Source organism: Apteryx rowi, unplaced genomic scaffold, assembly GCF_003343035.1.
Source record: "Apteryx rowi isolate R43461 unplaced genomic scaffold, aptRow1 scaffold_500, whole genome shotgun sequence".
Classification (NCBI taxonomy): domain Eukaryota; kingdom Metazoa; phylum Chordata; class Aves; order Apterygiformes; family Apterygidae; genus Apteryx; species Apteryx rowi.
In genome coordinates, this window is record NW_020450762.1 from 257,614 (window position 1) to 278,650 (window position 21,037).

Here is a 21,037-nt window from a genome sequence, read left to right on the forward strand (position 1 = left end):
TCCCAGCTCAGTGTCTTCAGTGTAAAATTGTTTTTTTTCTCTTCAAACTCTGTGGGGTAAATTTCAGTGGTCACCAAGAAGGAAGTCTGATCTTGCTGGCTACAAGCAAGTATAAGAAAAGTAGGACTGTCAAAATAGCCTGGTGCTATTCAAGGTCAGGTCTTCCAGTTACAGAAGATCCTGCGGTGATTTGGGATGGCAAGAAATATCTACTGGTCAGTGGAGAAGGCTCCCACATAAATATGAGACCTGGCAGGTTAATTTCAATGGAATAAATGGCCCAGAAAAAAAGGCTATATCGCAAGTCCCTCACTGTATGGTTAGATTAACAGTTAAACAAAGCTTGAATTTTTGAGACCAAACCCTTTAGCCTGTACAATCCTGCAGCTAATACGCAACCTTTTYTTTCTTTTTTCTGTGTCTTTAATAAAAGGTTAAAGAGATTTTTAGTGGCTGTCATTGCTATGGCACTGAACTGACAGAGATATCTGTACTTGATACAAAAAATGGAAAGGAAAAATATAAAGTATTAGATAAGGCTTCATTCTGACAAATTTCCTTATTCCTGTTTGCCTCAGCTGTAGAAAGTCTCACACTTTACTGGTTTACCAGACATGATCTCAACGCAGGCCTTGAGTGGGATCAGCAAGTCTTCTCATCCAGACAAATCTAGTTTTTCTATCTATAACTTTTGCTGACTTTTATAACCATGTTTTATGTAACAGTCAGAGTTGGACTTTGCTAATCTGGACAACTTAGAGCAGGCTTCTATTTCTGTAGAGGTTTTGACCAGACTGTGATAGCATTATTTTCCTGCAGGCTGCAGGCAGAGATTAAGTGTGCGCCTGCTCCTCTGCCTCTGCCAGTAGAGGACTTGCACTGCTTGCTCGCGTGGTGGAAGTCCTCAGCTGCCTGACGGCGCAGAGACCCCAGAGCCACCTCTGTTGTCTGTATGTAAACCCACCTCTGCTTCGTGTTGCTGAGTTTGTGAATCTCCCCAYGAGTCTGTGGCATGGTTCACTTCCATGCTTAACGTGGGTTCAGCCACTTTACAGTTGTGCCGATAAACTGCTCATAAGCTTCGGGGCAGAGTTTCCTCCAGCATGTTAGTTTTTAAAAAGTAAAATCCTCCCTGGTGGAAGGAGGGGGACAGTTTTAGAATTGCTCTGCTTAAAACCGTGATGAAACACTTGCCAAGTACAGTCCAGCCAGCCTGCCAGATCTGTGCTTAACAACCATTTCAAATGAGATTGTCATTTGGTCTAAGGCAAATGTAAACAGCGTGCATGACATTACCAACCTCCTGGCCGCTTGCATTTGGACAACAAAGCCCTGTATCTGCTGAGAGTTCATTGCAAACACGCCTTGCATTTTTAATGTTGGATTTTGGGGTGGTTTTTTGCTTGTTTTTTAATACAAAATGTCAATCAATATGAAACCCCACAATCATTTAAGAATAAAATCTTGGTTTGTTTTTGAAGCCTTATCTATTAGGGCATCCCAATACAGGAATTAACCAGAGAGGGGAAAAAGGGAAATTGAAGTAAGTAACAAAATAACCAGAGAAGTAGGTGATCTAACAGGGCCTACTGAATTTACATGGCCACCAGGCTGTCTCTGCAGGATTACTCAGAGGGCTGGTAGTGTTCAGTAGAGGATCCCAGACCATCTACAGGTATTGTAGGCACGCAGAAATAGCTCTCTGCATTTCAATTAACCCTCTGCGGGGGTGGAAGAGTCAGTGTGTAACCAGCTAAAGGACTGCTGAAACATATCTGATTCTTTTTGCATTTCTCTGATTTGTGTTGAAAATTTGATCTTTTATATCTTAAATATATTTGGAGAATGTAGTTCTGATCTGTTCCTTTTCACTGAGTCTTCAGAATAGCTGGTAACATTTGAAGTCTGTGGTTCATTGGACACGGCCTTTGCTGTGGTATTTGCAGCAGGGTATGCCTGTGTTTTATTCCACTAACACCAAGTTCAGGAGGTTAGACCAAGCCCAATCATTATATGCGCAACAGGCAGGGAAATGACGAAGGAATGCAACTACTGCCATTACCAAAACTTCTGAAACAACCTTCGTAGGAATTTGCACGCGTCAGTTTGCCTTTATAGGGCAAGACTGAAAGCAGAACAGTAAAACTGTAAAGAACTTGACATAACCGCTAATGCTTGAACAAAGGAAGATATTTGGGTGTCACTTTGGGTAAGTAGCTGGAAAGCTGGACAACGTTTTGTGTAGTAGCACTAAGGCAGTCAAGAAGCTTCAACAGCCTGCTGTGAGTCGAGGAGGTGCAAGTTTCATTTCTGACTGATTTATTTTATTCTTACTCTTTTACGTGAAACAGTTTCTGTTGTTTTACTGTATCTAAATTCCTTACCAGGGATCTGAGGGAAAACAGGGTCCTCCAGGAATTAAAGGCTATGTAGGAGCACCGGTAAGTCATGACTCTCTTATTACATGTTGGCAGTCTGGAAACTTTCTCTGCTTTTTCAGTGTGTCTGCCCACCTGTCTCTTTTATTAAGTGGTATAGGGTATGTCTGACCACTTCTCTCTACTATGTCCAAATAGTGACATTTTCTTGACTTCACTGAGTTTTTTCTGACTTTTTAAAATGAGAACAGACCTCTCGCCAGTAGACAGCTGTCTGTAGAAATGACTTGATTACCAAGATAACAGCTGGGGATTTTCTGATGTTCCCACTGTAATGCAGTTGCTTTGGTTTATGTTGATGCACCATTTCTAGGTTGCYTGAAAGTTTCATCATAACACTAAGCAAAAATGCCACCTCTCAGCAGGTTTCCGATCATGTTTTCAAAACTATCAGGCACTTTGAGCTCAGGAGACAAACCTACCTTTAATAAACAGACAGCAAGACCAAAATAAATCAGATGGCTATCCAGTTAGCATCTCTGTCTTGTGGTCTCACCTTGGTAATAATGGAGGTAACCGTTAAGTTGGTGTTGTAAAGGCTGATTGGATTTCCTGAGGCTTAATGACCTGACTGTACATCAGTTTACTTCAGCAGCGTGCCAGACATGCCCATGCACTGAAAGATTTCCCTGTGCTGGCCAAGTTCTGGCTTTACAGCTTGCTACAAAGAGGCCCAATGTTTTCAAAACAGCTTGTGCACTTTTGTCTTTGGCCAGGTGCGTGCTGTTTAGCTTAGTGTAAGGCTGAATTGTATTAGACCTGCAGGAGCTGAAATGATTAAGGGAGTGGCATTACCTGCCCATGTGATAGAGTTTTGTCGTATTAATGAGAAAAATGGACAAAGTTATGAGAATATTTCCTTCCTGCTCCTTGAGTCACTTTTTTGTGTGAGAAGCAAAGCACTCAGTGCAGCACTTGCGGTGCACTGCTTCCAAACGCCCTATTCATTTCCATCATCAGACTGACATTTGGCTTGGGTTGCTGGTGAGTAGCAAGGCTGTAATCGTCCAGGGTACCTGAGGGTCCCATAGTTATTAGTACATTAAAGGAGTCCTATTTTAAAGCTCTTCCCATCTGCTTTTTGGAAGAAGTGAGATTATTGTTTTGCAGCGTGGGAAGCAGTACAGGCTCAGTTTAGGTCATTAGAGATGGACAAGGCTGCGCAGAGTTCACTCACCATCATTCATGGCTTAAAACCTGAATATCTTAACAATTAACTAAATCATCCTATGGACCAAATAAGCCCAGGCAGGCAGTTCTCATTAGCTTGGAGGTGAACCTCCACTATAGTATGAAGTGGACTACAGTTTAAAATACAGATGTACTAGAATAGGAAATGTCTAAGCTTTGGCAGTTTTGAGGAGCTTGCTATTGACTGAGCATATTTGTCTGATTATAGTCACTAGTTGGTTGCTCAGTTGCTACAATAAAGGTAAAGTGCAAGGTGTTTCCTGTACCAAGGGAAGGTGAAATCCATGCTTGTTCATTGAGTTGATTGCCTGTGCTATACTTCATCAAACTAGGCCCCAGCAAATGGCTCTGGTGTGCCTGGAAGGAGCTGAATTACACAGTTCAGATGAACCCTGGCATTTGATTCACAATTCAGAAATGAGCTTGGGCTCCCAGGACAGGGATTAATCAGTGTTTGTCAGTTCTCAGAGATACCTGTTTTCTGCCTAGCTACCATATTCAAAACCACCAGGAATGGGCATTCTTTCTTGCTTATGCAATAGAAGACAACATTGATGGAAAAATCTACCTAAGTTCCCATTGTTTGTGAGCACATGAAAAATAYGGAGCAGTGGGTGGTTTCCAGAATGTCTGCTGCTGTGGTGTGTTCCCTATTCCACCTTATTGCTGCTGGTGGGAGGGACATGTGTCTGGCRGCAATATAGTATTACAGATGTTCTTGGGCCCACAGGTCACCCCCGCTCTGGGAGTCTGCTTAGACAAAGATTGTGGCCAAGTTTGAGGACTGGCAATATGGAAAAAGTCCTCAAGGTTAACTTGAATAGATTGTGCAGACGTGACCAGTGATTTGGTGACTAACCCAGCTCCTCCTTAGATGAGGTAACTATGTTTCTTCTTGGATTAAGCTTTGTAATCTGTTTTGCTGTTATTTTTAGGGTCTGCAAGGAGAAAGAGGAGAAAAGGGAACACGAGGAGACAAGGTAATACTACGGCTGGCCACATGCTAGGAAAAGCCAAGCTGCTCTTCCTCTTCACCCTTGGCTCTTTAGGTGGGGAGGGCTGCCCGGCTTTGGAGGCGGATGGTGGGAAGTCTCTGCACTGCTCTGAGCTTCCCAGTGCTTTCGGGAGTGACCTCCYGTGGGGGTGCAGATCTGTCTGCTGAGCCCGCCATCAGTGGGTCTGTCTTTTGTGTGTAGCCAGGCGGGGAGGAGAGAAAGGAGGGACGAGGTGAAGGGATGTCACTGGGGACARCTAGCGGGGTGTCCACACAGCACGCACCGCCTGGGAGCTCTAAGTGACCACTGACGACCRCTTCTGAATGCAGCATTTCCCCATYGCTCTACCAGTCTCTCACAGTATCCAGCTTCCCACATTCCTTTCTTCTCCCATTGCTGTAACTCAGTTTTGAATCAGAACCAGGTACTTTCTCTGTTAAAGGCTTCACAGAACTGGTGCTGCTCTCCAGTTTTCTGCTTGCTCTTTTCTGGGACTACCTGTTTTTTTGTTTTTTTTTAGCACAGGACTCTGTGATTAGATGTTGGAGCACAGGTGGGTTTTGAACTACTGGATTAATCAAGTAGCAATTTGGTAGTTCTCTGCTGCCCGAAGTGAGCACAGAAACCACAGCCCCGTACTGAGTGAGAGGAAAGCTGCATGTGGTGTGATAGCATGGAAAGTGTCCTCAGTCCAATCCAGGCAGCAAAGGCAGCCTTAAGCCTTTGGTGGAAGTTAAAGCAGGTTGTGACTGTTCCAGTTTACAACTGCTCGCTCGACAGTGTTTCTGTGCAATAGGTAGAAATCACTGAACAAGATTTTGCAGGAAAGAGGCCAAGTGCCTATTGTACCTGGAATAATGTTTTAAAAGAGAGCTGGGCAGGTACAAATCTTTTCATTACTTCAGTTTGYTCATCGTGTTCAGAGAGATCTCAGATGTGCCTGCGCTTCTGATGCAGACCTTCTGATGCTTCTCAAAAGTGCCTGCAAAAATACATTTTGCTGCCCCCACAAGGAGAAATGGTTGCTGGTCTGGTCCTTTCCCAGCAAGCTGAGGGAGATGGGGTAGAGCCAGTCTCTCTGCCCGATGGAAGTAGCCCCTCTTCTCCCGTGGGCAAAACAGGCTGTAGGGCCCGTCTTGCCAGTTCTAAGTGATTTGCAGCCTGTCTTTGTGGCCTGTCTTATGTCCCAAACCAGTCCGGAGACAGGACTGTCTCAGTGCTGACCTGGCAGGTTTGCCTGTGTTCAAGCTGTCTTTAGTGATGTCTGGGTATATGTGTTTGTGCAGAGGAGGGGGTTATTAGCTTGCTAACTTGGCCTTGTTTCCATTTCTCGCTCTCCATCTCCTTGTGGAGAAGAAACCTGGAGATTTACACCCAGCTTGCACACACTGGCACAAATGATCAATACGCCCTTAGTGTGAGATACAGCGTTTTGCTTCACTGTGTGTTCGGGTGTCTGTTCCCAACATCCGCTTTGTTGTTTACGATAAAATAGGAATGACTGTGTTTCATATTACGTATTCTCACCACCGCAGCTGCAGCAAAATGCTGGATTTTACTTTATCTTCCTCATGCCTTTGCCTCAGCCCTTTGCAGGACTGGTTCAATGTGTTGCGTCTAGCCGGTCCCTCAGCTGCTTCTCCTGAGGCAAGGTTGTCTRATCTGCTAGAATATTTGGCTCCCGGAAGAAAATACATCTTTCTGACATCACTGTGATGGGAGAGGAAGTTGGAGCAGTGAGTGGGCAGATGACTGACTAAGCTAGAGAAAGATTAAAGTATGAAAGCAATGAACTGGGTTTTGTTTCATTATCAGGATATGCAAAATTTAGAGCCTACTTTTTTTTTTTTCTTCTTCTTCGTCTTTTTTCTTGGAACAGCTACGAGCCAAGATCTCTGCTACAACAGTTGTGCTTTGATTTACCGGGCTTTGATGCTGTTCTYACAACAATTCACTGCCATTGCTTTAACTTCTACCAGTTGGGACTACTGTGAAAACAGTGGGCGTTAATGCGGCGGGCCAAATATTTCCTTGTCTGCTCTTCAGTCTGTAACTTGAATACTCACACCTACACAACCTGTGTTTCTCTCCACCTAAGGGAAAAAGGGCTTCTTTTATCTAGCCTGTGCACGGAAACTGGTCTATTTGGACTAGCATCCTAGTATGAGAGAAGACTGAATATCCCGTAATGCACTTTGCTGTTATATTCTTATACCCTGGGACCTCAAATGATAATGTGGAAGTTTTACAGTGAGGTTCCCAGGTCTAGTATTACCCATTATGACTGCACTTTAGGAGAGCCGCTGCACTGTGTGAATGATGGCTATCTCGTGTCCTTTGTCACTTCCGGTGGGCTCTTTGTAGACCACACAAACTTCTCAGAGGTAAGTATGCCTGACTGTTCTGCCACCAAAAGCCATATCGCAAAGCCCTTGATTGTGATACTTGCCRCGTTAGTTTAGGCATGTGCAGCAACTCAGTGTGACGTGAAGCACTGATTTTGCTATATAAGCACATATCTCTAGCTGGTAAATCCTTGTGAGCTCCTAAGCTGTATTTGAGAAGAATTCGTGCAAGAAGGTGACTGGGCTGACCTCCTGCTGCCTGGTCTGTCTGTGTGCTGTGTTCGCCCTGCCAAGGTCCCACAGACTCTTGGGAATAGTATTTTCAACAAATCGTTATACTTTCTAACTGGTAGAAATCGAAAACAGCACTAAAATTTTTGCTTAATTGGGATTTCCTCCAGTTGCTTACAATTCTTGACCATTTCGTTCCATGGCTGAAAGCAGGAAAAACATTAGAACACGGGGGAAAGGAACAGAGTCTTGAAATGAAAATGTAAGAATAAAACTCTTCTATTGTGATTTTTTTTTTCCTTTTTGGGAAAAAATACGTTGCTTTCCCTAAATGGCCTTTTTCAAAGAATGAAAAAAAAAGTAAGAAATTTAAAATGACAGATTTTTCTGAAGAAACAACTGGAAGCACAGTTCTTTTTGGAGCATTTTCAAACAGCTCTAGTGTATACAATTGTATAAATAATACATTTGCCTTTCCCAGCCCCCATTAACAGCAGTAAGAATATTGACTCTTTTTTGTTTTGGCAGCTAAATCAGCGTGTGTGAAGTACTCATTGCTGCAGYGTAGTGATGTTAAAAAATTCTCCAGAGAATATAGTGCTCAATTTCTCAGCAATTCACCAGACTGTTGCCTACTGAAAGTCTCAAATTCAGGATATTCACAGTTCAGTCAGACAGTACAAATGTTCTTATGAATGTGAAAACTATTGCTCCAAAGGAGAATAGATTAGAATGTCCATCGCTGGTTTTCTGCTATTTTCTGTGGGATATAGGTTTCTCTAATTCCATTCCTTGGATGCGTCATTTTGAAATAACCTTTTTGTTAGAAGATTGATTGACTTTCTAAAGGAGGAAAAAGAAAAAAAAATCRATTGATTTGCAAATCGATTTCTGATTTGCTGAATCAATGTATTTTTTCAAAAGGAGGTAATTAAATCTAATGCTGTAAGTATTGGTGTGCAGATGATAACAGGTCTAACGTTGGTACTGTGGAATATTAATCAGAATTAAAACATCTGAAACTYTTAAAAATAGAGTAAAACTAATATTTTGCCCTCTTGTAGGACATTTGTAGAATTTGTTTTTTACATGTTCATCTATGTTGATGCTAGCAGTGTGTATTTAATTGTTTGTATTCAGTAGCGTGTGCAGGCTCGAAGCAAAATCAGGATTCCATTTTACAGAGGTTTAAGAGCTCACACAGTAAGAGAAAATCCCTATTCCAAAGAGCTTTAACTAAAAGAGGCTAGGCAGACAAGGGCCGCAGGGCAGCTAGAAAAAAAGAGTTCTGCAGGAGGGTGTCATTCATCTGTCCATCATTGCTATCACGGACCTGGATGATAAAATACTGAATATGGTTATTCAGTTTGAGCATGACAAGGCTGGGAGGGACTTGGAAGTACAGTGGAGGTCAGGGTTAGAATTCAAAATGATCCTGAAAACATAATCCCTTAAAGCATAAGATGACATTGAGAAGGGGAAACTGCAAGATGCTACATGTGTGCAGGAAGCTAATTGCCCGCGGGTGCAGAATGGGAACAGCTGATGAAAGTAGCCATTCTGCAGAAAGGGGCTGGGGCATTATGGTAAGGCAAACATCATCCTGGGATTTAAACAGAAGTATAGTTTGTAAGACATGAAATAATCTTTCTGCTCAGAGTTAGTAAGGCCACAGCTGTGTCCAGTTTGGACATCAAACTACAGTGAAGATGTGGGAAAATTGGAAAGTGCCCAAATGAGAGCAACAAAAATGATCAGAGGTCTGAAAACGTGACCCGTGAAGAAAAGCTGAAAGAACTGAGGTTGTTTAGTCTAGGGAAGTTTGAAGGGGGAGTTTTGTAAGTCTTCAAATACATAAAAGGCTATTGTAAAGCTGAAGGGAACAGTCTGTTCTCTGTGTCCAGGGGAGTTAGAGAAAGACATACTAGTCTGAAACTGCAGCAAGAAGTCGTCAGATTTAGATGAGAGGAAGAAATATCTGCAGGTAGGAAAAATAAAGCTTTGGAATAGATTGCCTGTAGAGTTTGGGGACTCTCCAGCTTTGAAGACGTGTAAGAATGGATTAATTGATCCCCCAGGTTAAGGAAAGCAAAGATGAAAAATCAAAGGTCTTTGTTAACTGGGTAGAAAYGAGCTATTGCTGGACTGTGGATTCATTATTTTTGTTAGAGCTCTTCCAGCGCAATGTTCTCGTTGTGCACTTTGTCCAGTTTACATGAACCCACTTCAGCATGCGAGGGGAGAATGCCCGCGTGGAAAACCAGCACACCAGAGTGTCTGGCCTCTGAATTCCTATCCAGCTATTTGGTGTTAACTTTTCTAGATAGACAAGCTCCAAGAGCTACCGAAGTTAGAGGAGATAAATGCTTCCTACTGACTAAACTCAGTTCACCTCCTTGTTACTAGACWCTCTTAAGCCTTTTTTTTGGTACAGATGTGAACTTTTTGTGTGCGGAACAGTACTTTAGCCATTTTCACTATTAGGCTGGCCACAATTGCTCTTCTTTTATCATTGTGCTTGGAGCAGAGAACATGGACATCTTTTGCAGCATGGTGACCTAAACACATCATATTTGAGTTATAGTGGTTCTTTCTGTTTCTTCTTTAGGGAGAACAAGGCCTAGATGGGTTTCCTGGAAAACCGGGTGTGGAAGGGAAACAGGTATGTGCCAAATACTCAGTGACAAGAGACTTTACTTTGGAATGAGTGGAAGATGACTCTAGAATTGGGACTTATCCCAGCTAGCTGCTGCATCATGAAAGGACCCCATTACACTGGTGGTTTTTTGGACTCCTTATTCTAAGGATCCGTGTTTGCACTTTTTTTTTTATTAAGATTTATTTTTTAATGTAATATACATGTAAAGGAAATGCAAATACTTTAATCATGATAGGAAAGATGCTTGTCTTAATTTCCATTGGAGACATGCGCAAACACACATAAAAATTCAGTTGTGTGAGCCTGACTTTTATAAAGGTGTTTTTTCCTGCCACAAAATTGAAAGGAGGAGAACAGAAATTCATGTTTGGTTTGTTTTCATAAGATTTTGAACTGTTAGCATTTTTAAGCCAAGATGATGCCAGAAAGATGGTCTGTCTTGTTCTTCTGACTGTTTATAACAGACCAGCAAGCTTCTGCTGATGAGATGAATTACACCTTAACTGTCTGTTTGTATCTGAAAGCTACTATCTGTAGATCCCACAAGACTTTTCATTGCTCTTGGAGTTATACCTAATGAGAGACATCAGTCCCAAAGATCTTCTGGTCTAAATAGCAAAGGATGGAGTAAGAAGCAGAGGCTAAAAAGTGATGTGACTTGCCAGAAGTCATGCAGATAATCATTGCCCACCTTGAGCCTGAAGCCTGTAACTCCAGACTCCTATGTCCCCACCCGGTTCGCTAGCCCTTGCCGTTTCCCTCTTTAGAAAGGCCCATTTGGAGGCGTGCTTTTGAGTCTGCAGATGCGGAGGAGCTGTAGGAGGCAYGCCGCCTCCTCGAGAAGGATTGCCTCCAGGTGTTCAATTCTGCTGCTTGCACAGATGAAGCAGAGAGCTGCCTGGGTCTAATCCAAACGTGCCTTTGAAGCACAGCAGCCATGTAGTGCCCAAGTGCCTTGCTCTCACTCTTCTGGCAACCAGGGTTTCAATTTGATTTTGTTGGGAAGTAGTTTTGCTTCCATATCAGACATATCTGCTCTTTTCCAATGGCAAGTTATAGCATCGTTAGCAATCTTAATCTTTGTTAAAGGTACGCCTTCCTCTCTGTGAGGAAATGTAGATTCCAGTGCACTAAATTTTGTTCTGCTTCTCCGTGGGAGATTTGACAGTTAATCATTGCTTTCTGTCACCTCTGTTCCTCAGCCATGGTTTAACCTATGCTGTGAACTATTTGTCTAGTTAGTGTTTATCACTATCCTTATAAGATGGAAATGTTTTCCTGTGTTAGGTGCAGCACTGGAATCTCAATGAACTATGTACACTGTGCCCATTACATTGTTTRCAGGACTAGTTTATACTTGCAGTAAATGTGGATGAAGTGAGAAATTGCAGAGGGATGTGAAGGTGGATGCTGATTGTTTACTACTTCTAAGAAACAATTTCTCCAAGTGACACCCCATTACAGAAGCTGGGTTATTCTGAAGCTTTTCTGCCTTTTTCACGTCTAGACATCTAGCAGAGAGCGAATCTTCATGCCTGAATTTTATCCTAAATTTTGGCTTTGACAGTGATATATTCCCTGAACTACAATCCTTCTCAACTGGCTGAAATTGCACTGCTGTTACTGTGCCTGTTGCAGTATCACCATCCTTATTCCCCTTTCTTGCTACAGAGTAGGGCCAAAGAAGCCGTGTGTGTTATATCAGCTCCTGCCCCAGTGCAATGGGGCATAAGCTACTGTTGATATCCAAATCTGCAGCCTTATACTTCACGAGTGCTTTAAGGTGAATTCCATTTGATGACCTGGAGTAGGTAGATCAATGGTTTTCTCTGTCTATCAGTCAAGGCCTTTTGTGCATAAAACCATTCATTGCTGTAAGTTCCTTAATTAAAGCTTTAATTAAGACTTGTTTTTTTCCTGCAAGAGTAACTGGATTGCAGGAGACTTGGCCAGTGTCCCTGCAGAATGATGTCAGCTATAAGGAGGCAAATGCTAATGCACAGTTCACCTGTTTGCAGGGCCCTGCTGGCAGCCCAGGCCCCCCCGGCGCCAGCGGGACCAAAGGAGAAAAGGTGAGCTGGGAAAGGGCGCACGGGAGGGGTTTGGAAACAAGGTTATGAATTCCTCCTTGGGCCCTCGCTTCTGGAAATGGCAGTGGTATTGGCCTAATATTTCTCTCATTTGTGTTTGTGTGAAGCTTTCACGTATGGAAATGCACTRATTTAGCGATGTTGCTTTAATCTGAAATGGGTGTGAATGAGAGGTAAATCAGGCCCATTTGTAGCTCCTCTACTGTTGGATTTAAACTCCTCGGTGAGAGTAGAAAGTAGTTTGGCCCAGGAAATCTTCAGTTAAGAAAGGTGAATGAAATACCAACAGGTCAGCAACGTTCGTGTGGAGGCTGGCGCGCTGACACAGCTGATGTACGACTGACTCTAAAAATGGCAATCAAATGAGAGTCACAGCCCAGCCCTCCTACCTGCACAATAATTATTCACTGCTGTTGCCGGTTATTTTTACCTCGGTATTTTACAGATGGTTATTAGAGTTTGCAGGGCAGCCTTATGTTTCCCTGCTCAAGCTGACATTGYGGTTTCGATATTTCCTACCTAGCTATTTGGTGTCAAAGGAAAGATGTGTCCAATTTTGGATTTTCTTTCTCCTTTTCTCCAAGAAGGCAGAGATAAGAAGCAAACCACTCTATTTCCCTTTGCATTTCCGCTCAGATGCCAAAGGTATAGATGAGGTTTCGAAAGTACCTACAAGCAGGGCACGTTTACTGAGGTGATAAGAGGTAGAAAGATCACTTTGTGCACCAGGATGTATGAAGTAGAGGGCAGTCGTGAGTTCAAAACACTTCATCCCTGTCACTGAAGTGGCTGCATTTGACCCTTTGACAGATGTTTAGCACCTTGTTCCCATTGCTTTTAGTGTAGCTGACATTTGTCTCTTTAGTTCTTCTGCCATAGCATGGATTATGTAGAATAAATAATAAATAGTAATTAAGCTTCTTTCCTTAAGAGGAAAGAGCATGAAAGATATATTAGGTCATTCAGGTTGCTATGTGAGTAAGGAAGAAATAGAAAGTGTGTGAAAGGAAGCTATATGATAATTTTTGCATCAGTCTGTACCTAAAGTAAAGGAGGTACCTTTTGGAGGCTTAGTCTTATAGCGTAATAAGTAGCAGACATTGTTGGAGATGATACATGTGCTGGAATAAATTGATAGACTAGAAGGCAATAAATCATATAGCATGCATGTAGCATCTCAGTGTCCTGCAAACACTTACAGCATGATTGTAGTGTAAACCGACTTGGGGAAAATGGCATCATTTCTTGCTTTTTTTCCTGCAAAGAATTTTTGCACGTGTGCTTCTTAACAAACAACATCATTTTGGCCCCTAAATTTCAGTCCTGCAGACTCTGTTATGGATCTGAGCAACAAGCAGGTTTCTTTCTTTGGTATGTGTACACCAATTATAAGATTTCTGAAACTCCAAGTTAATGTTATGGACCCTCATGCATCATTCATTTTAAGTCAAGAAATGTTAGTGAAATCAATGTAGCATCACAGTGAAACAGAAAGCAATCAGTTCCTGCATGAATACACCTGCAGGATAGAGAAAATGGAGTTAATTAGGATTGCATGTTCATATTTATTAATTCTGGAATGTTATAGAAAACAAGAATGTATAACAGCAGTTGAAAAACGTGTTTGGAAACTTTGTTTTTTTTCCATTTCTTCTGTATTTCCATGCAGGGTGAACCAGGGCTTCCAGGATTGCCAGGCACTTCTGTAAGGATTTTTTTTTTTTTCAGTTTAACAAACATTATAAGCTTTATTGCATGAGAAGAGAAGGTGGAAGCTGGGGATGTGAGGGATTTATTAAATAAGAGAAGTTCTTAATGGATTTTCAAACAAAGTGAAGTTTAAACCAGTGAAGATTTCTGAAGGAGGAATGTGATGAGTTCCAACAAAGAGATGCACTACCACAATCTTGGGAGAYTTTGAAATGTGAAGATTAGGAGTTGAAGAGAGAAGGAAAGCGTTGCCTAAGGTGTATCGAAGTGAGCATACCGTGACATGATTCAGTGTCTTCCAGGACAGTCGCTGGGCTGATTCCCAGCGGGCTTTGGAAAGTAGAGACTGTGGAAGTTAGAAAAGCAAATGAAAGTTCAGAATCGAGTTGAACTACTGAGTCCCTTCTCGTGGGCTGGATGTGACAGCTGGGAGGGGGGAAGAAGAAGGAAGCTTCTGATCAGGGGAGATCATCTTCCCTGGGTGCCTTGTATCTGAAAAAAGTTGTGGTGGAGCCTGAGACAACRCAGAGCTGGTGTGCTGAAATGAGGAAATGATGAAACAGCAAACTGAGAAAATAGGAGAGACGGGTGGGTTTTTCCTTTGACACGAGTTTTACATCCCTCTGTGCATCCCTTTGCTTTTAGCAGAGACTTCAGTGACCTTGGTGGTGTTGCTAGCAGGGGCATACAGGTATCCAGATCTTAGTATTGTCTGTGCGAAGAGGTCATCTGCAAGGGGAAGAAGATTTGCTGGAAAGTATACAGCGAGGAGGTCTAAAATTAAGTTCTGCAGTTGGGGACTATCCCTTTTACTTTCCAAAAAAGGGTTAAAATTAAAAGACAGCAGTGTGTGGCACTCTTGGTGAAAGGTATTAAGGAAACCTTAAGATCAGTAACATTAACTAGAGCACTGTGCCAAAGAACTGAGTGCTAAAGGCAAGTGAGAAGCTCCCTGGTTATTGTGTGAAAGGCAGCAGGCAGTTTCGTTATTCAGAAGGTGGTAGAAACCAAGCAGGGAGAAGGAGAGAGCTCTCAGAAGGCCTTCGTGGGTAAGAGCATTTTACTGTCTGTTGTGTGAAACTGTGGATGTGAAATTAGTGAAGTGGTAGTAGTTGCCAACAGGTTTTGAAAGATATGCAAAAAACCTGGAAATGAGCAATGCCTTGTCCTAAAGTGCATTGGAAGTTCCAGAAGGCAAGTGGCGAACAGGCTGAAAGACTGACAGCTGTCAGTCTTGTTTACGATGGCTTGCGTTGAGGACCCAAAGGAAGGTCTGGATTTTGCATCGTCTCTGAAGTTGGCCTGTTATTTATATGATGCTTTCTCCATTTAGTAGGACTGTGTTATTTAAAATAAGGCAAGAGCCCAGGAATTTACTCACTTATTTATACAGAGGAGGTAATGAATTAAGTTCTTACTGTTTATGCAGCCGCACAAATATGTTAATTGCTTCATGAGCAACTGGGTGAGCAAGCCTTTAGTGAGTCCGAGGTGTTTAAACAAGTATGTCCTGGCCTGCAATAGGATTTGAGGAGCTGTGGCAGTTAACATGTATACTGCGAGAAGGGGGAGGAGAGAAAAATACACTTTGTGGGACAGTCACACCCTGGCACTTCTGCGTTATCTTTCCTCTTTTTCTTTTGTGACTCTGCATTTCTATTGCAGGTACATACTGAAGGCATAAAAGGAGAGCAGGTAAGAATGATTCAATATCTATGTTTCAGTTATGAGGAAGCTTTTACATAGTTCAGCTGCCTCTTAGGTCAGATTTCGCTTTAAAATGCTGTTTCRAAATTAAGATTGCAAAGTTAAGGCAGCATTGTCAGGACATCAAGAAACAAGCTCTCCTACTTACAGCAGAAAGAATAAGTGGGGAAAGAAAGAGGATAATGTCCTTCTAGGGTGCAGTGAGTCCAACATGAATGAAAAGTGTAAATTGGCAAGAGTCAGCTACCCAGAACAATTCTTTAAACCCAGGCAAGTGTTAATAGAAAAGTGGAACTGTATTTGAGTTTTATGCTGAGCTTGTCTCTGAACAGGAACACTTGAACAGAGAAAGGACACTAGTTTCTCCAGTCTCTTAGTCCTATATATATAAAAAAAAGAATACTAATATTTATATTTTGAGTTTGTGTGTGTGTAATTTATATTTTAGCTTTATTTAATATAATGACATCTGTCATATACATGATGCTTTGAAGCCCTTCACAGCTGTGCTGGTTCTGGAGGAGCCAGGACACCATAGCTTGGGAAAGACCTGCAGAAGCTGTTTTTTCAAGAACCACCTTCCTCCTTTTCTCCAGCACTGAATTCCAACCCACGGTGTTTTCCTGGAATATCCAAGATAACCTAGTGCCTTTGGTAGAGTTATTACCTTTGAAAAACAAAGAGCCATTTATGGATAAATGCCTGCTGAGCATGGGTGAATTGATCTGTATGCAGTCTAGTAAATGCTGACAATTAAAGCAGCCCCCAGATTAAGGAGAAAACCAGCTGGTCTCTGCATTGGCTCTTTGGGACCTGTGAGGGAGAGTCGTATAGGACCTGTACAGATGGCCAGCACAAATGCTGTAGCCACATAATTTTTCATTTAGATATTTTAACACTTTTTTTCTTTATTTCACTTATTTTTGTAGGGAGTGCCTGGCCCACGAGGACCACCGGGCCAACCTGGACTTCCTGGACCTCCAGTGAGTAGTTCTTCCTCACTGCTTACAAAACCCAGAAACTGAAATTTGGACTAGTCTTAGGGTTATATGCAAGATCTTATGTAGTATTCAGGCACTAAGTGTTTAAATAATACCCTTAGCCGTCTGTTTTCTTCACGAATGAGAGAGTTTCTCCTGCTGTGCACAGCCGCTCTGAACACTATGAGGACGGCAAGTAGGACACGGGCGCTCATTACACGTAAACAGACTTTGTCTCAAGGCTGTTGTCCTGCAGAAGCTGTTTGTTTCCTATTTCTAACTTCGTGAGGGGCTGAAAGGGCCTTCAGCACATCTCAGAGAGACGCTCACCGGTAACTTGCAGGCCATCATGTAACGAAGTGCAGAGAACTGCTGCTACCAAAGCGGTTGGCCTTATTCTACAAAGTCCTGGCTAAAAAAAATTTCACAGATGAGCAATAAAAGAGGGGAGTGTGTGTTTATGCATCTCAGCAGGGAATATAACACATTTTTTTTACAACAATTTAGGCACACTGACATTCTTACTCTTGGCTTAATTGCAGCTTCTTCTAGTTATATTTTATAATGCAACTCTATCAGGAAATCTCGCTTCAAACTATCACTGATGCCTCATTTTCACATAGCCTGTATGTTCTCACTTCTCAGTTGTTTGTTGTATTTCACTGTYGATTGGGTTTTGTAAAATTAATGGCATCGTGAAGATGCATTACTGAGTTAAGTCTGGCTTTAATTATGTAATTTAACTACAGTTGTGTGCTCTGGATTTCATCAGGGCATTGCCACTTTTCTCTACCTTGTTTTCATATTCTCCTCTGTTCACAGGACATTTACGAAAAAACAGGGCTAAGACAAGGTCAGATAAGATGTTCTGCTTGCAGGGCATGTGGCCTTGCATGTTCTTTCTGCAAAACTAGAGTATAGTGGAAATTTCCTTAACACTTCATTATCAGGTAGTTGTTGTCTAGGCAGACATACAGTAACAGTAGCACAGAAGAGTTAGGGCGTGGTTATATACTTCATTAGTTATTCCTGCTCAGTTAATTTGCTAAAAATATTTTCACTTTTAAAGGGAGTGGCTGGTCCAGAAGGCAAGCCTGGAGTCCCTGGTTTACCAGGTCAAAGGGTGAGTTGAAATTTTTATTTAAAGTAAATCTCAGTAGGCTGTGGCTAGCTTTATTCAACAGGGATTCGCACTTTGACTTGTTTTAAGTATATTTTTCTGCTTTGTTTTCTACTTATTTAAGCATCCTTGAGGCCTGCATCTTTTCTTCTAGAGCTTCTTTATGGCCCAGCAGCTTTCAGTACCTCTTGGATTCGACAAATTTTGCAGTCCTCTGTGGGTCCCTGGAAAAGTTTCTTTCATGTCATTGCCCCTCCTGTCTTTGTGTCTGCTCCTTGCTGCCGAGAAGGTTGCTGCTCCTCTTCCCTGTGTAGACTCTTTGGATCTGTATTATATATTCTGTGAGGTCAAAATAATGGACACTCTTTCTCACTGGTGTGTATCTTTTAAAGGGATGCCGCTGTCCACAAAAATGGTATATGATAGAAATTGATTTCAATAGAAGAGCACAAATAAATATCCCCTCCTGCCATATTTCTTGGTAAACGGTAAGGGAATGTAAAATCCCATAGAATCTCCTACCTCCTAGAAGTTATCTATGAACTTGCCAAGTCTTGTAAACCAATGCACAAAATCATCTCATTTTAAGAGGAAAACAGGGCTGAAGATCCTTAAAAGTGCATTAACTCTTAAAGATCCAAGAATAGAGTTCAGTTTTGTTGCCAGTGGAATCAGTGCCTAAACATGAATAAACTTTACCCAGAGTGAGATAGGACTCCGTAACTGATTGTGTAGAGCCRCTAGTAAGAGGGACCGGTTGAAAGTTCACATAAATGCTATTGTCCTGGAGGTTAAATAAATGGAAATACTGTTGGCGTACAAATTGAGACCATTCTGTTTTGTCTGATCTGTTCTCAAACAGAAGCTCCCGCAAAATACTGCTGTGCCATTCTCCACAAGGAGCTCAGATAGGTTGTTTTCCTTCAAAAAAAAAAAAAAAAAAAAGAAGGTGGGGTGAGGGTGTCTGTAATCCGGAGCTATATCTTAAAATATTCAGATACTGATTAAATGTGATTTCATAGAGAGTCTGCCTGATCACACCACATAAATGCTTTGGGCCTGCCTTTCCTTGCTGTCCCAATCATTTGAAGAGCATCTTGTTAGGCAGCAGATGATAAGGGTGGAGGTGAGATACATGTTTAACCTTTCTGGAGACAGTCACTTCAGTCTCAGTATGGCTGTCTGAGGAGTTACATTTTTATGTAGTCACAGAGGCTTGGTCATCACCCATAGTGGAGTTCGTGGGAGGTGAGGGGTGCCTGTAGCACTTTGCACTTGAGTCAGTACCAGAGCTGTTAAAGCATGGATGTGAGACCTACCTGTGAGTGTAGAAGGGCTATGGGCAAAGGACAACAAAGGGAAGAAATGTATTTCTTGGTAGGTGGTTTTCTAGGTGCTTTCAGCTGAATCACATGGCACTGAATTGAATGTAAGCCTGGCTTTTAGTAATCTTCTTCTGGGGAAGGTGGTGCAGAGTCTCATGTTAACGTCACAGTGGAAAAGGGCATTTGCTTACTTTCTTGTACTTTTCCAGTCTTTAGAAAATATCACCTTGCCTCTTTAGCAAGTAACTGTACTGCGCTTTACTTATGAGTTGACAAGTTCTGAATTGTCCTGGTTTTAAAGCCTGCTGTGAAACATTGTTTCCTGAATAAGATTAATAGACAGTATTAGCTGGGTAAAGGACAGTGATCTGTCAGGGTCTGTGACAGGACACAAAATGCTTCTGCTAATGATCATTTGATTAGAGATGTCATTTGATACATACTGTGTTTGAATGTTTCCCTAGACTCTGCTGTGTCTAGCTAGTTAGACTTTTCCTAAGGGTCTTTATTAGTCATCAGGCATCTTAGGTGGATAGATTTTTTTTTCTTTAATTAAAGGTAATTAGTCAATGACTCTGAACACTTGAGATGAACAAAGCCCTAGGCTTGGTGGATACCCTACAGGTGTGGGAGAGATAATAGATTAGCAGATACTATCCATTCACCATTAGTACTGTTCTTGCCAAAATACAGACATAAATCTAGGCATTAGTAGTTACCATCTCATCTAAATTTGATTGCAAAAAACAAGTATTTCTCTAAACTTTCTTAGAAGTTAAAATACAGGAGTAGGAATCCTCTCAAACACTTGGTTGAGTTTTAAATGGCTGGATGTGAGGTGAGGGCTGACTGTGAAGCAGCAGCTTAGAGCTGTAGTGAATCCTTTTACATCTACCCAGTGAAGAAGGTTCTTTAGCAGCACAGTGGCCCAGTGATGAGGACACTGGCCTGGGTCATGATGCCTCAGTTTCACTTGTGACTCTAGCCCTGGCTTGTTGCAAGATTCTCACCATGCCACTTGACCTCCGTGTCTGTTGTAACGAGGGGCAGGACTGTAACGTACAAGTGCGTGAGCATCCCAAACAGCCAGAGCAGTGGTATGAGCACAGGTTTGTTCAATATTGAGCCTGGCACAGTTTTGGGTCAGGCCAACTGCTTGTCTCCCAGAAACATCCTGGCATGGTGTGGAGGACTGTGTCCACTAGGAAGGATGGATGAGGCCAGCCTCTGTTGTGGGAAGGAGAGTTTAGCTGTATGAATGCAAGGTCCCCTGTGCTGTTTGTACGCGTAGCCCTGGCCCACCGTGTGTATTAGCATACGCGCAGCCTTCTTGATGGCGGCAAGGACAGAATTGCAGACATAGCTGTATGCAGCATCCAGACTCCTTCCCAGTGTTGTTAGCAGACCTGTGCAGAACAGGTGAAAATCACTAACCATCTGCTTGGCTGGTGTCTCTGCTGTTTTATACAGGTAGGGTTTCAAGAAGTGATGTTACACCAATTTCTATCTGCTGAAAATTTTGTCCCTGAGCTGCTTTGTAACTATTCTGCTGTAATATCTTGTAATGTAAAGGGCAAATTGCAAAGAAAGATTGAAAGAAAGAAGGAATTGAATTCCGATCCATTTGACTTTAGGACCCTCTCAGTGAGCATGCTGCAAAAAAGCTGATATAAAACAGGTACTGGTTTGCATTATAACTCAAAAGCCTCAACCAGGGTTTAGACAAGGACTGCACACATACCTACAGAGTCCTTGTCCTGACAGGGATGCAGATACAGGCGTTTGTTGCAGTTCTTAGTGTTCTGCACTGCTTTAGTTAGTCATAACACAGTTGGCGCAAACTACTAATGGACTAAAGATGTGTTTGGAGCCATTTCATACAGGAATTCAGGTCTCATAACCACAATCTACTGGAATTGAAAGATCCTGAGCTGGGCAAAGACAGAGACAGTGTTGTCCGGTGTTAGAAATACAATGCAGGAGCCACCTACGCAGTGTGTATGACRTTTCATAGAAGATGTCATGTTGTGCCAAATACCCTAATAACAACAGGAGTAGGGTTGTACATGTCAGAAGGATTTCTTGGAAAGGAGGAGCTATGATATTATTTTGGCCTGAAGCTGCTATTCCTGTTATTGGTGAAGAAATAAAAGAATATATGGGATTCTACYGTTACTATTAAACAAGACCCACTCTTCTACAGAGTCACCATTTACGTTATAGGAAAGAAAGAGTCAGTTTAATTT

The 21,037-nt window shown here is 42.2% G+C and overlaps 1 protein-coding gene across 1 annotated transcript in view; it reads left to right on the top strand.

Annotated features, from left to right (window-relative positions):
* Window positions 1-21,037, top strand: part of COL22A1 (collagen type XXII alpha 1 chain) — a 213,299-nt gene that overhangs the window by 110,290 nt on the left and 81,972 nt on the right. The window contains exons 14-21 of the mRNA XM_026079885.1: window positions 2,388-2,441; window positions 4,565-4,609; window positions 9,809-9,862; window positions 11,878-11,931; window positions 13,619-13,654; window positions 15,325-15,354; window positions 16,296-16,349; window positions 17,416-17,469. Coding sequence (XP_025935670.1) covers window positions 2,388-2,441; window positions 4,565-4,609; window positions 9,809-9,862; window positions 11,878-11,931; window positions 13,619-13,654; window positions 15,325-15,354; window positions 16,296-16,349; window positions 17,416-17,469 — 381 coding nt within the window. The remainder of the gene's footprint in view (window positions 1-2,387; window positions 2,442-4,564; window positions 4,610-9,808; window positions 9,863-11,877; window positions 11,932-13,618; window positions 13,655-15,324; window positions 15,355-16,295; window positions 16,350-17,415; window positions 17,470-21,037) is intronic.